Below are 15985 nucleotides of genomic sequence, written 5' to 3'. Positions count from 1 at the left end.
AGCTGGAATAGACTTGTACACTTTATTTGGCCCCACTAGAGGGACCACAGTGGACACACATGTTCCTCTGAGCACATCTTCCATTGACCTAGAAGACTCTACAACAAGCATTGTTACAATCCCGAAGGTAACCACAACCTCTGTAACAGATGAATCTGAACTTAGATCCAGGACATCGGTCAGCACCACAGTCATTCCTTCCACTATCCTGAGTAGAAAGACAATGACAGTTGAACGATGGACAACTCCTAGAGCCACTATAGGAACTGGTAAGCAAAGCAGCCCATCTCTGTATCCAAAGTGGCCTGGACTCACTAGACAGACCATAATGGACACACATATTCCCTTGAGTACATCTTCCACTGGCATGGAAGACTCTGTGATTACTCCAGAGTCTGCAACTGTAACCATGAGCTCAGGGACAGATACATCTGAACTTAGCACCAGCAAATTGGCCAGCACCACAGTCATTCCTTCCACTGTTCTGAGTAAAAAGACGATTGCAGCAGAACGGTGGATAAGTGGACATGTGAACGGGGCTTATTCAACTGTTAGCCCCTGGTCAGGGCAGACAGCTGGGAGTGACTGGACTCTTGGTACATTCTCTGAGGCTACTGACACATTGCACATCACTTCCAACTCCACAGACCAACCCACTTCACTAGTGTCTCCAAATGCTAAAGGCCAACCCATCATCAGCCCCACCAATGCTTCAGGAGGAAAAATAGGCTCTTCACCGTCTGCCACATTCCCCTCAATACAGCCTAAGTCTCTGGTGGCCACCACAACTGTAGCAACCAGGGACAGTGCCTCTACACCTGGGCAACTGTCATCGACCCCATCTGTTGGAATGAGCACTGGAGGCATCCTTACTCCAGGTGTTACCATCAGCATCATCACCATGGGAACAAGCTCAGTTGGGACTACTATGCCCAGCCCAGAGGGGAGTGTAAGCACCACAAATAGTATTGTGGCCACAGAGACTGCCTCAAAGCACCCTCCCCACTGGCCCTCCAGTGCTGCTTCTGCCCCAACATCAGGCCCCTGGACTATCACAGACCTGGCTTCAAATCTGGAAGTCACAACTTCTCCTAAAGCAATTTCTGCAGTAGGGACAACTTCATCCTTAGCATTAACCACAGCTTCAGGTTCTGGGTCTACTCCTCATGGCCCTGTGACTACCACTGGAACCAGCCTGGTCACTCCACCCTCCTCTGCTTCAGCTGAAAAGATATATACAAGTGTGAGAACATTGAGTCCTTCAGACACAACTGCCTCTATGCCTATCTCAACTTCTTCTGGTGTCCAGGGGCTGAGCACCTCAGTTCCTGACATTTCAAGCACAAGCTGGTCTCCCAGTAGAACAGAAACAGAAGTCCTGCCTGTTTCAGTGCCTTCTACAGGCCATCTAGTTATAAAGACTGACACCAATACCCCTCTGCACACTCCTCCACCTGATCCTCTGTCTACTGTTGACTGGATCACTGGAGGATCTGCATCATCAGCCACAATCACTACCTCAGCTCCTCAGGGGGGCACAACTCCCCCAAAACTACCTTTAGAGACTGCAATCAGCCCAGCCACGTACCAGTTGTTCCTTTCTATAGGAGGCATTACAAGTGGGATCACACCCGATGCAATGATAAGTAGCAATGGAGTCACTTTCTCAGGAAGTCAAGGTCTCACCAGTAGAGAGGCAGAACAAAGTTCTACCTATCTTCCCACCACAAATTCTGCAACTCTAGGGCATGTGTTCAGAACAACAGCAACAACTCTGGGTATGACCTCATACACAAAAAGAACTCCAGATCCAACTACCCAGGGCCATGGACTAAGCACTCCTACAACAGAAGTAAGAGTTACATCTGACTCCTGGACCGGGGAAGAAATAGCCTCAAGTGCATCTCTGAACACCAAGGTGTTAAGTGTCTCTTCTGGCTTGGGAGAGACAATCAAGAAGGATACTGACTCCTCTGGCTTATTGAGGACCACAGATCTGCTGGACACAAGCTTGGAATCTGGGACAAGTTGGAAAAACAGCACATATGAGAGAATAGCTACTTCTGAGCCCACTACAGACAAAGAGGCAATTCAGCCTTCTATAAATGCAACAGGGACAAGTGTGTGGACCACAAGTTCTAGACAGAAACCTCATTCCACAGTCCTGGTCCACTCAGAGTCATCCAGGGCCACATCACCAATGGTTACTGTCTCCACCACGGAGGACATCATTGTTTCCACATCAACATTCATCTTGGCAGAGTTCCCACGAACTGGAACAGAGATTGATTCTTCCATAACCACTGAAATGATGACATCCAATACCTACATGAACACCAGCTCAGCCACAGAAAAAAGCATTGTCTCCTCCCCAGATTCCAGTGCTATTACTAAGTGGTCTAGGAGTGAAGTCACCTCCTTTGAAACAATATCCAGTCCAGGTCCAGTTCAGTCCACAAGATCATCAGATGTCCTCACAGAAAAAAGCATCAGCCCCTCTTCCTCCCCTCTTATAATAGGATCTACAGGAATAATTTTTCCCAGCCAGAAAGGTACTTCTGGAGCTATATCATTTGGTGAACTTACCTTCGACACATCAAACACAGGCTCCTGGGAAGGAACACAATTACCCTTCTCAAGGCCTTCTGGGGCCATAAATCCAATGAATACTGCCTCCATCATGGATGACACCACTATTTCCACATCAATGCCTGCCTTCTCTGAAATCCAAAGACTAGAGACAGAGACAAACTCCAATGAGACTCCTGGACTTGAGAATACGAGTACCTCTCAAATGACCAGCTCAGTCACAGAGACAAACACTGTCTTTTCCTATGTGTCCACTGATGCTGCTACTACTGAAGTCTCTTGGACAGAATTCACTTTTAGTAGGGCATCCATTACAGACCCTATTCAGTTGAAATCTTCTCCCAACACATCTATACAGAGTGGCACTAGCCTCTCTGACTCTGCAAGAATGCCCTTCACTACACAAACAGATATTTCTAGTGCTAAATCACAGGGTGCACTTAACTTGGACACATCGACTATGGCCTCCTGGTCAGGGATGCCATCGGTTGTGACTCAAGGTTTTCTACACTCAGAGATGACCACTCGCATGAGCAAAGGTTCTGAGGATGTATCAATGAGCAGACCTCCCCCCGTGGAAGAAACAAGTTCTTCCTTTTCTTTGTCTGCTTTCCCTGCCACAACCTCACCTTCCCCTGTATTGTCCACATTACAAGGGTACAGTCCATCCTCTCTGCTACCTGTGACCCCAGTCTTCACTTCTGATCTAGTGAAGACTGCAGACATGTTGGGCACAAGCTTGGAACCTGGCACCAGTTCACCTCCAAATTTGAGCAGCACCTCAGGTGACACACTGACCACTTTTGAAGCCACCAAGGATATGGAGGCAATTCACACATCCACAAACACAGTAGTGGCCACTGTGGGGGCCACTAGTTCTGGACATAAAGGACATTCCTCGGTCCTGGCCCCTTCAGAGCCAACCAGGGTCACATCTTCTGTAGGTACAACCTTTATCATGGGGGAGACCAGTGTTTCCAGATCATTACCTGAATACTCTGAGACCACTGGGATTGAGGCAGAATCAACTTCCTCCCTGACTCATGGACTGCGGGAGACCAGAACATCACTGGATTCCAGTTTAGACCAGTGGACACCAGTCTATGTGTCCACTGGTGCTGCTACTGAGGTCCCAAGGACAGAAGCCATCTCATTCAGCAGGACATTTGTCCCAGGCTCTACTCACTTCAAAATGTCTCCCAATACACCTACAGAAAGAAACACCAATCCCTTTATCTCCCGTCTCAGGAGTGTATCTTCAGGAATAACATTCGCCACCACAACAGGTCCTCCTAGAGCTACATCACAGGGTGTATTTACATTGGACACGTCAGCCACAAATTCCTGGGCAGGGATCTCCTCAGTTTTGACTAAAGGTTTTCCACATTCAGAGATGACCACTCTCAGAGATGACCACTCTCAAACCACACTCAGAGATGACCGCCAGGATGTGTTGAGCCCTCTCTCTGTGGAAGAAGCCAGCTCTCTCTCTTCCATGGCACCTCCTCCTGCCACGACCTCACCTTCCTCTGTGTCCTCCATGTTACAAGAGGACAGTCCCTCCTCTCCTCATCCTGGGATCTCAGTTCTCACCTCTGGCCCAGTGAAGACCACAACCAATTTAGGGACAAGCTTAGAACCTGACCACAGTTCACTTCCAAATGTTAGCAGCACCACAGGTAAGATACCGAGCACTTCTGAAGACACCACAGATACAGAGGCAATTCACCCTTCCACAGACACAACAGGGGCCACAGCTGGGACCACCAGTTCTGAACATGTATCACTTTCCCTTGTCCCGGCCCACTCTGAGCCATTCATGGTCACATCTCCCGTGGTTATCACTTCCAGTATGGTAGACTTCACTCTTTCCACATCACAACTTGCATCCCCTGAGAACACAAGGATTGAGACAAAGCCACCTTCCTCCTTTAGTAATGGAGTGAGCGAGACCAACACTTACCAAGGAACCAACTCACCTACTGAGACATACAATGTTCTTTCCCATGTATCAACAGGTGTTGCTACTACTGAGCTCTCCAAGACAGAGATTCCATCCTCTGATAGAGCACTCATCCCAGCTTCTACTCAGTCAACATGGCCCCCGGAAATCTTTTCAGGAACCAGCAGCAGACCCTCTATCTCCCCTGTCATGACAGGGTCTGTACATAAGACCCTCACCACACAGACTGTTTCTCTTGAGCCTGCTACATCACTGGATGCACTTACCTTAGACACCCTATCCACAGCTTCCTCAAAAGGGATCCATTTTGTCTCCTCAAGACCGTCTGGGGCCACATCTTCACTGGTTACTTCCACTACTTCCACATTAATACCTGTCTTCTATGAGACCACAAGGACTGAGAGCGGGTCAACTTCCTCCCTGACCCCTGGACTGACTGAGTACAGCACGTCCCAGATGACTGTCTCAGCCACAGATATAAGCCCTCTCCCTGCTCAAGTGTCAATTGGTGCTGCTACTAATGAGGTCTCCAGGATGGAACTCACATCCTCTGACAGACTATTCAACCCAGGCCCTGAACAGTCCAAAAGTTCTACTGATATATCGACAAAAGATAGTCTCAACCCTTCAACTTCACCTCTCATGAAAGATTCTGCAGGAATGACTCTCACCACTCACACAGGTACACTTACCTTGGACACATTAATCACAACCTCATGGGCAGGGACCCCCTCAGTTTTGACTCAGGATTTTCCACACTCAGAGATGACCACCCTTATGAGCAGAAGTCCTAAGGATGTGTCGAGCCCTCCCTCTGTGGAAGAAACCAGCTTTTTCTATTCCCTAGTGCATATCCCTGCCACAACCTCATCCTCCTCTGTTTCATCCACATTACCAGAACCCAGTCCCTCCTCTCCCCTTCCTGTGACCTCAACTCTCACCTCTGACCCAGTGACAATCTCAACAATTTTGAGTACAAACTTGAAACCTGGCACTAGTTCACCTTCAAGTTTGAGCAACGCTTCAGTTGAGATAAAATCCACTTCAGAAACCACCACTAATACAGAGGCAATTCACCTTTCCACAAATACAACGACCACTGTGATGACTGCTAGTTCCAGACATGAATTGGTTTCCTCAGTCCCAATCCATTCAGAGCTATCCAGAACCACATATGCAAAGGTTACTGCCTTTTCAATGGAGGACACCACTATTCCCATGTCAATGCCTGCCTCTTTGGAGACGACAAGTTTTGAGACAACACCACTTTCTCATCTGACTCCTGGATTAAGGGACACTAGTAGGTCTCTGGACAGTGGCTCAGCTGTACCAACATACACACCTGCATCTCCTGTGTCCACTCGTCTCTTGAAGAATCCCAAGACAGATACCACCTCTTCTGTGACAATACCAATCCCAGATCAGTCTCCATCTTCACAGTCATCTGAAACTCCTGTGGAAGCAATCACTCACCTTTATGCTTCTCCCTCTGTTACAGGATCTCCTGGGGAAACTTCCCTCCTAGAATCTAACCTTACTGCACCTGTATCAGGAAGCACTCATCATCTGAGCACAGATATGCCTCCTTCAGCTGAGACCATCCCAGCTGACATTTTGAGCCCTTCTCTGCCAGAGGCCATGGCTTCCTTTGGTACGACTGGAGTTCTAGGCACCAGCTCAGCTGCCCTTTCAGCCAATCCATTCCCTATGACAGAGTCAAGCCCTGGGGTTGATACTATCTCCACCATTGCAGAAAACCTGCCTTCATTGGCTTCGACACCACTCCCCTCTTCCACCTTTACTACCACTGACTCTTCAACCAGCCCTACTGTCCATGGGATGACTTCCTCATCAGCTGCCCCACATGCAATGGACACCAGCCTTGGGGCAGAGAGCAGCACAGCTAAAGGACTCTTGATGATGGCCAGTACTTTGGAGATGTGGACCCAGCCAATCAGGACATCTTTATCACCCATTGAAGATACCAGAATAACAGAAAGTGTTGACTTGGGAACACTGACAAGTGGTTCTCAAATTCCTTCACGCTCAACACCATTGACAAGTAAGGACCCACGGTTCCTATATTCCCATTCTTAGGGGCTCATAGGAAATGGCTCCTTCCCTGAGAGGTAAAAAGGAGTTAATTAGGGTTTTATACCTGTACCAAAAATTCTTGTCAGTAAACATTTGTTGATCTAGTCTCATTTTCAAGCACTTGGTTTAAGCTTTAGGGAAATAAGGATAAATAAGTGAATAACTGAAAATTATAGTACTGTAATAAGTGCCCTAACATTACCACCAATAATGACAATGACAATAATAACATTAAGTGTTTATACAGCACTTCTTTTGTGCCAAGCACTATTCTACTAAGTTATTCAATCCTCATTGCAGTACTATTTGAAGTAGGCACTATTATAAGCCCATTTTACAGAAGAGGAAACTGAAGCACAGAGAGGTTAAGTCATTTTCTCAAGATCACACAGCTAAGTGACAGAACTAGGATAAGAACTCAAATTATCTGACATTGGGAATCCATGCTTTTAATGACTAGGCTAAGCAGAAATGGTCAGAGAGATAAAAGGAAAAGCAAGAGAGTATGACATGACAGAGGCCGTTTTAAGAAGGGGGAGTGGTCAGTTCTATCAAATGCTAAAGAGTAGCCAAGTTTATATGAGGTGAGAAGTTCTTTGGTAACATGGGAGTCCTTAGGTCCTCTAGTGAAGAGAATATCAGTAGATTGGAGGGGACTAGGACAAAAGCTAAAATATTACATAAATTAAAGGAAGTGTTTCTCTCTTTATATATTGATATTAAAGAGTCAAAATCAAGGGACAGGTGAAAAAAAAAGGTCATCAAAATAAAATTGAGGCAACAAAGTACTTGACAATATGGGAGGGACCCAAGACTTAGGAAGAGAAACACCATTTCCAGATCAGTAGATGAGGGATGGAACCTCCTGGGGATTCCATTTCTTTGAAAGGGTTGAATTTGGCCCCCACTTTTGTTCTGGACTCAAGACCATAGACGACCTCTAACTATTCCAGCACCTACTTCCCCAGACAATGTCTACAGGAGGATGACTTTGATTCCCTCTCACAATTTTAACAACTCACAGTAAAGTCAAACACATTGATGGCTATTGACCCATGTTCTAAAACATGGCTTAGTAGTTCAGTCATTGGTGCTCAGTAAGTAAGTAGTGAGTAGGATAGTAAAAAGATGGAAGTGTGGCTGGATGGGTGGCAGGAAGAAAGGAGAGACAGAGAGAGAAGAAAGGAAGGAAGGATGAAAAGAAGGAAGGACGAATGGAAGGGAGGATCAAAAGTAGTAGAGGTTGAAGGAAAAAAGGATGGAACGAATATAGGAAGAAAGATTGAAGGAAAGAGGGGGAAGAAAAAGAAAAGAGGGAAGAATTACTGAAGGCTAGAAGGAAGGATGGAAGAATAGCTTGGTAGATCTAAGGATGGATGGAAGAATATGTGTGGATGGATGGATCTGTGATGAGTGTAGATACCCATGACATGTATTCTGACTCAAATTCATATAGAAAGCCCTGAATACAATTGTGTTGAGTAGTCAATTAAGTGAATCCATTTAGACAGCGCTGTTCTTCTGGATGAGATGAGTTACCCCATGTTTCTTCCTCACCTTCACCTTCAGGGACTGATGGCATAGTGGAGCCCATCACAAAGATACCCAATGAAGCAGCACATGTAGGCAGCACAAGACCAACTAGTTTCTCTCAAGCATCTACATCACCTGCTAATCCCAGAGGTATGTACAATTTTGCTTACTTCCAAGTAGTTCAATTTGCGGCCTTGTATCCTGTTCCAGAGAGATGAAATATTTGTTGTCTTTGTAGAGAGAATTGTGTGGGCCGTCCTTGGCTTCACTTTCTAAGCTGAATCTTTGTTTAATGGTTACCAGGTGGATTTTACCATTTTGCCTTCCCTCAAGATATGTTAAGTGAGCTTAGCTTTAAGGTAGATATGTCAACTTCACAAATACAACCCAGTTTAATCTAATTCTGAAAACTCTTATCAATTGCCTACTATATGTAGAGACTATGCAATGAACTGAGACCACAAAGATGAAAACATTTTGGCATTGTACCCATGGAGTGCTCAGTCCCAGCAGAGGAGACAGCTAAGGAACAATATAATTATGATGCAACTTTAAAAATATGTAATTGAGGCATATTTGAACCACAGAGGGAAGGATTCCTGGAGGAGATAATGTTTGAATAGGATTTTACAGGACAAGTAGGGGTTTACCAGGAAGACAGAGGGAGCTAATGAGGATGTTCTGGGCAGAAGGGAGAGCAGCGTGCAAGGACACAGAGGGAAAAAATACCAGGGAATGTGTTTTCCAGTTCAGTTGCCATGGAGTTGATTCGGACCCACATGTGTCAGAGTAAATCTATGCTCCATAGAGTTTTCAATGGCTAATTGTTGGAAGGAGATCACCAGGCTTTTCTTCCTAAGGGAATGTCTGCTGTAGTACAAATCATTTACCTTTGCTACGGCATAAAATTTTTAAATCCCTATATGTCTGTCAGTTTGTCGTACGGTGGGGGCTTGCACATTGCTGTGATGCTGGAAGCTATGCCACCGGTATTCAGATACCAGCAGGGTCACCCATGGAGGACAAGTTTCAGCTGAGCTTACAGACTAAGACAGACTAGGAAGAAGGACATGGCAGTCTACAAACTATGGATAACATTGCGAAGAATGGGAATTCCAGAACACTTAATGGTGTTCATGAGGAACCTTTACATAGATCAAGAGGAAGTCATTAGGACAGAACGAGGGGATACTGGTTGGTTTAAAGTCAGGAAAGGTGTGCGTCAGGGTAGTATTCTTTCACCATACCTATTCAATCTGTATGCTGAACAAATAATACGGGAAGCTGGACTATATGAAGAAGAATGGGGCATCAAGATTGGAGGAAGACAACCTGTGTTATGCAGATGACACAACCCTCCTTGCTGAAAGTGAAGAGGACTTGAAGCACTTACCAATGAAGATCAAAGACCACAGCCTTCAGTATGGATTGCACCTCAACATAAAGAAAACAAAAATCCTCACAACTGGACCAGTAAGCAACATCATGATAAATGGAGAAAAGATTGAAGGTGTCAAGGATTTCATTTTACTTGGATCCACAATCAACACCCATGGAAGCAGCAGTCAAGAAATCAAAAGACGCATTGCATTGGGTAAATCTGCTGCAAAGGACCTCTTTAAAGTGTTGAAGAGCAAAGATGTCACCTTGAAGGCTATGGTGCACCTGACCCAAGCCACGGTATTTTCAATCGCATCATATGCACATGAAAGCTGGACAATGAATAAGGAAGACCAAAGAATTGACACCTTTGAATTGTGGTGTTGGCGAAGAATATCGAATATACCATGGACTGCCAAAAGAACGAACAAATTTGTCTTAGAAGAAGTACAACCAAAATGCTCCTTAGAAGCAAGCATGGTGAGACTGCATCTTACATACTTTGGACATGTTGTCAGGAGGGATCAGTCCCCGGAGAAGGACATCATGCTTAGCACAGTACAGGGTCAGCGGAAAAGATGAAGACCCTCAGTGAGGTGGACTGATGCAGTGGCTGCAACAATGAGCTCAAGCATAACAATAATTGTAAGGATGGCGCAGGACCGGGCAGTATTTCGTTTTGTTGTGCACAGGGTCACTATGGTCAGAACCGACTTGATGGCACCTAACAACAAAACAACAGCAGCAGCATAAAATATAAGAGGGTGATGGTGGGAGATGAGGCTGGTGAGGTGGTCATAAAACAGCATTCAGAAAACCTTCTAAGGCTTGATAATGCTTGAATGTGCTTTAACGAAGAGACAAACAAGTCTGTGGTCAAAAAAGTTTGATAAACATTTTGCTCCTTAGAAATTCATAACACACATGAGTATATTAAAGACACTGAATTAAAAAAAAAAATCATATTGTAAAGAAGAGAGTTCTTGGGTTGTGCAAACAGTTAACATGCTTGGCTGATAGCCACTTTCTCCCCTTGCCACTGCTGACATTTGGAACCAGATAATTCTTTGTCCTGTGCATTGCAGGATGTTTAGCAGTATCCCTGGCCTCTACCCACTCAGTGCCAGGAGCACCTCTCTACACACAGTTACGACAACCAAAAATGTCTCCAGACAATGCCAAGTGTCCCCTGGGGCAACATTTCCCCTGATTGAGAACCACTGAACTTTGAGTGCTCCTCACTGTCTTCTCTTTTCATCCTAGCCCTCAGCCCTCAAGGGTCCTGGAATTCAGTTAGGGAGTTAATATAATGCAGGAGTTAAGAACGTAAGTTTAGGGCTTAGACAACTAGCTTCAGATTTCTACATCATCACCCAGTAGCTGTGTGACCTTGGCAAATTATGTCTCTGAGTTCTGTTTTTCTATTCCGTTAGTTGACAAGAATAAAAGGACTTATGACTTAGTGTTCTTATGAGGATAGACAGATAAACATGTGAAAAAAAAAAGTTGCCACCAAGTCGATTCTAACTCATGGCAACCCCAGGTGTTAAAGAGTAGAACTGCTCCATAGGGTTCTCTTGTCTGTAATTTTTACAGAAGTAGATCACTAGGCCTTTCTTTCACGGCACCACTGGGTGGGTTTGAACCACCAACCATTAGGTTAATAATTGAGTGCAAACTGGTTGCGCCACCCAGGGACCTTTCAAAGCATGTAAGATTCTTTGCCATTGCACCTCCTCCTCCTCATCAAATAAATATAAAACACTGAATGCCCACTCTCAGAAGTAAGGTCTTCAAGGTATTCTCAGCTACACCAGGAACACTGATGTTTACCTTTGGCAGACCTGACCCCTCATGGGAGTCAAATTCCTCTTTGTTTTTCCCCCTCCCTGCACTAAGCTCCAGTAGACTTTGTGGTCATTCTAGAGGAGTCTCCAGGTGTTTTTTCTCCTTCCTGGAAGCCATTTTATTTTATTTATTTATTTGAACTTCAGATGAAGGTTTACAAAACAAATTAGTTTCTCATCAAATAGTACACACATTACTGTATGACCTTTGTTAACAACCCCACGACGTGTCAACACTCTCCCTTCTCAACCCTGGGTTCCCTATTACCAGCTTTCCTGTTCCCTCCTACCTTCCAGTCCCCGTCCCAGGGCTGGTGCACCCCTTTACTCTTCTTTTGTTTCATGGGCCTGTTCAATCTTTGGCTGAAGGGTGAACCTCAGGAGTAGCCTCATTACTGAGCTGAAAGGGTGTCTGGGGGCCACACTCTCAGGGTTTCTCCAGTCTCTGTCAGGCCAACAAGTCTGGTCTTTCTTCTTGAATTAGAATTTTGTTCTACATTTGCTGGGAGCCATTTTCTAAAGCCCCGGTCAATAGTTGCTGTCTCAGCCAATGACACTTTACTCTTTTTCAGAGGCTGTATTTCCGTCCCTTTGGTCAGCTCTGGTCAGCTCTGGTACTATATAGACTAGTGTAATTCCTGGTGAATTCAATTAAGCAAACATTTGTCTTGCAGTAGAAGTAGATGTACTAACAGTACTAATAGTGGACAGTAGTAGTAGTAACAGTAGTAGTAGCAGCTGTTGCTGGGTGCCCTCGAGTCAATTCTGACTTATAACATCAGTAGTAGTAGGTAATAATAGCAGTAGTAACCATAGTAATAACACTAGTAATGGTAGGTAATAATAGTAGTAGTAATGGTAATAGTAGTAATAATAGGGAGTGGTAGTAACAGCAGTAATAACAGCTGTAATGGTAGGGAGTAGTAACGGTTATAGTAACTAAAGTAGTTACAGTAGTAGTGGTAGAGAGTAGTGGTAGTCATAACAATAGTAATAGTAGTAGTAGTTGTTGTTATTAGGTGCCTTCTAGTCGGTTCTGACTCATAGCGACCCTATGCACTACAGAACGAAATACTGCCTGGTCATGCACCATTCTCACAATTGTTGTTATGCTTGAGGTCACTGTTGCAGCCACTGTGTCAGTCCATCTCTTTGACGGTCTACCTCTTTTTTGCTGACCCTCTACTCTACCAAGCATGGTGTCCTCCAGGGATGATCCCTTCTGATAACACGTCCAAAATATGTGAGATGTAGTCTCGCCGTCCTTGCTTCTAAAGAGCACTCTGGCTGTACTAGTAGTAGTAATAATGTATTATTATGAGCCAGGAAGCACTATGCTTGGTGCATTTTTAACAACCCCCTCAGATGACCCCTGTACTTATCCCGACTTTATAGGCCAGAAATGGAGGTCCACAAAGTTTGGTAATGTAGAGAGCAACACATTTATTTAGTGGAAGAACCAGGCTATTTTATTCCAGAGCCCAAGCTCTCAAACACTATGATACATGATCTCTATCAAGTCAGAGGAGACTCCCTTATGATCCATCCATCCACATGTATCCATCCATCGACCTACATATTCATTCATTCAACAAATATTTGTTGAGCAACTACTATATGCCAAGCCCTCACACATTAACAGCCATTACAGAGCAGACTGTGAGGGGTGGTAAAGTGCAGTTCAGACAGTGTGATAAGAAAATATCAAGAGAGGGAGGAGATGAATTCTGATGCAAATTTGTGAAGGTGGTTTAAGCTTGGGTTTGAAGAAGGGCAGAATGTAAGAATCTACGGGGAATGGGCATGTCAGGCAGAGAGAACAACTTGAACAAAGCTCAGAGGCTGGATAATACAGGAAATATTTGGGAACAGGGAGTAGACTATTCTGGTCAACAGTCCATGGAAGACTTTTAACCCAAAATTAGGCAGCACAGGTAGGTGAATGCCAATCACAAGCCCATTTCCCATTCCAGAAGCATCCCAGTTACATCCTATTTAGCAATAACTGAGAGACATTTCTCTCCCTTCCCTCACTTGGAGAAAAAGTAAGCTATATCCAGTCCAGTAAGTTATCCGATCATCTTGTCCAAATTTTGTGCTTTTTCCCAATTCACAGGACTATCCACAAGAGGGACAGAGAGGGCAGAGACCACCATCCCAGCTTTGAAGGCCACAGAAGGCATGGCAATTCTGACCACCACAGCCTCCACTCCCACCTCAGGAACACTGACTGCCCTCAGGACATCAGGTGACAGAGTCAGCTCTAGCACAACAGGACTGATCATCACAATGTCAGCTGTTTCTCCTGATGTTCTGAAGATAACAGCCTCGCTGGCCACCCAAGCAGGGCCAAAAACCAGCACAGCTGTTCCCAAGACAGCTCTGTCTGTTTTCAAGAGTGAGCCAGAGACTACAACCACACTGGTCCCTAGTTCTGCAGCAGAGACCAGCCCAGCTCTTGGAGTTCTGACTGATTCCCCTCGTGAACCAGAGATAACAACCTCATGGGTCACCCATCCTGCAGAGACCAGCCCAACTGTTCCTAGGATAACCCTGAATGTTTCCCACAGTGAATCAGACACCACACACTCAACAGCCACCAGTCCTCGAGCAGAAGCCAGTTCAGCTGTTCCAAATCCTAGTGCCTCCCTTGGTGTACCAGGGGTAGTGACCTCACTGGTCACTAGTACTGGGGCAGAAACCAGTACAACTATTCCAACTCCGATTGATTCCCTGAGTGAACCAGGGACTACAGCCGTACCAATCACCCATCATGGGTCCCAGGCCAGTTCAGCTATTTCCACTGGTAAGCAGGGGATGGTGACCTCACTCGTCACTATTTCTGGGGCTGAGACCAGTACAACTATTCCAGCTATAACTGATTCCCCAGGTCAATCAGTGACCACAGCCTCATTGACCACTCATCCTGGAGCACAGACCAGTTCAGCTGTTTCAACTTCAAAGGTCTCCTCTAGTGAGCAGGGGGTGGTGACCTCACTGATGGCTGGTTCTGAGGCAGAGACCAGCATGGCTATCCCAACTATGACTGATTCCCCTGGTGAGCCAGACACAACAACCTCATTGGTTATGTATCCTACAGAAACCAGCCCAAATTTTCCCAGGACAACCCCAGATGTTTCCCACAGTGAAGCAGACAGCACACCCTCAATGGCCACCAGTCCTGGGGAAGAAGCCAGCTCTGCTGTTTCAGCTCTGACTGTCTTACCTGGTGTCCTGGATATGGTGACCTCATTTGTCACTAGCTCTGGGGCAGAGACCAGTACAACTCTTCCGACTATGACTGATTCCTTTCATGAGCCAGAGACTACAGCCTTACCAGTCACCCATTCTAGGGCAGAAGTCAGTTCAGATGTTTCAGTTTTGACTGTCTCCCCTGGTTTACCAGGGATGGTGACCTCATTGGTCACTAGTTCTGGGCAAGAGACCAGACCACCTCTTGGAACTCTGACTGATTCCCTTCGTGAACCAGAGACAACAACCTCATGGGTCACCCACCCTGCGGAGACTAGCCCAACTGTTCCCAGGACAACCCCAATTGTTTCCCACAGTGAATCAGACACCACACCCTCAGTGGTCACCAGTCCTCAGGCAGAAGCCAGGTCAGCTGTTCCAACTCTGACTGCCTTGCCTGGTGTCCTGGATATAGTGACCTCGCTGGTCACTAGTTCTGGGGCAGAAACCAGTACAACTGTTCCATCTATGATTGATTCACCAGGTCAGTCAGTTACCACAGCCTCACTGACCACTCATCCTGGGGCACAGACCAGTTCAGCTGTTTCAACTCCAACTGTCTCCTCTAGTGAGCAGGGGATGGTGACCTCACTGGTCACTAGTTCTCAACCTGAGAAAAGTACAACTATTCCAGCTATGACTGATTCCCCAGGTCAATCAGCTACTACAGCCTCACTGACCACTCATCCTGGGACACAGACCAGTTCAGCTGTTTTAACTCCAACTGTCTCTTCTAGTGAGCAGGGGGTGGTGACCTCACTGGGCACTAGTTCTGGGACAGAGACCAGCATGGCTATCTCAACACTGCCTGATTCCCCTGGTGAGTCAGATCCAACAGCCTCATTGGTCACATATTCTTCAGAGAGCAGCCCAAATACTCCCAGGACAACCTCGAATATTTCCCACAGTGAATCAGACAGCACACTCTCAATGGCCACCAGTCCTCGGGCAGAAACCAGTTCAGCAGTTCCAACTCTGAGTGTTTCACCTGGTGTCCTGGATAAAGTAACCTCACTGGTCACTAGTTCTGTGGCTCAGACCAGGACAACTATTCCAGCTATGACTGATTCCCCAGGTCAATCAGTGACGACAGCTTCTTTGACCACTCATCCTGGGGCACAGAACAGTTCAGCTGTTTCAACTCCAACTGTCACCTCTAGTGAGCAGGGGGTAGTGACCTTACTAGTCACTGGTTCTGGGGCAGAGACCAGCATGGCTATCCCAACTATGACTGATTCCCCTGGTGAGCCAGATACAACAGCCTCGTTGGTCACATATCCTACAGAGGCCAGTCCAGATGTTCCCAGGACAACCCCAAATGTTTCCC

The 15985-nt window shown here is 45.9% G+C and overlaps 1 protein-coding gene across 1 annotated transcript in view; it reads left to right on the top strand.

Annotated features, from left to right (window-relative positions):
- The first annotated feature begins 3106 nt into the window (after positions 1-3106).
- Positions 3107-15985, top strand: part of LOC126070914 (mucin-16-like) — a 106505-nt gene continuing 93626 nt past the window's right edge. Inside the window, exons 1-4 of the mRNA XM_049875244.1 lie at positions 3107-3937; positions 5300-6614; positions 8216-8329; positions 13523-15923. Coding sequence (XP_049731201.1) covers positions 3107-3937; positions 5300-6614; positions 8216-8329; positions 13523-15923 — 4661 coding nt within the window. The remainder of the gene's footprint in view (positions 3938-5299; positions 6615-8215; positions 8330-13522; positions 15924-15985) is intronic.

Source organism: Elephas maximus, chromosome 3 (assembly GCF_024166365.1).
Source record: "Elephas maximus indicus isolate mEleMax1 chromosome 3, mEleMax1 primary haplotype, whole genome shotgun sequence".
In the NCBI taxonomy this organism is placed as follows: domain Eukaryota; kingdom Metazoa; phylum Chordata; class Mammalia; order Proboscidea; family Elephantidae; genus Elephas; species Elephas maximus.
Note: the sequence above shows the minus strand (reverse complement) of the source record. Positions and strands in the feature narration are given on the sequence as shown.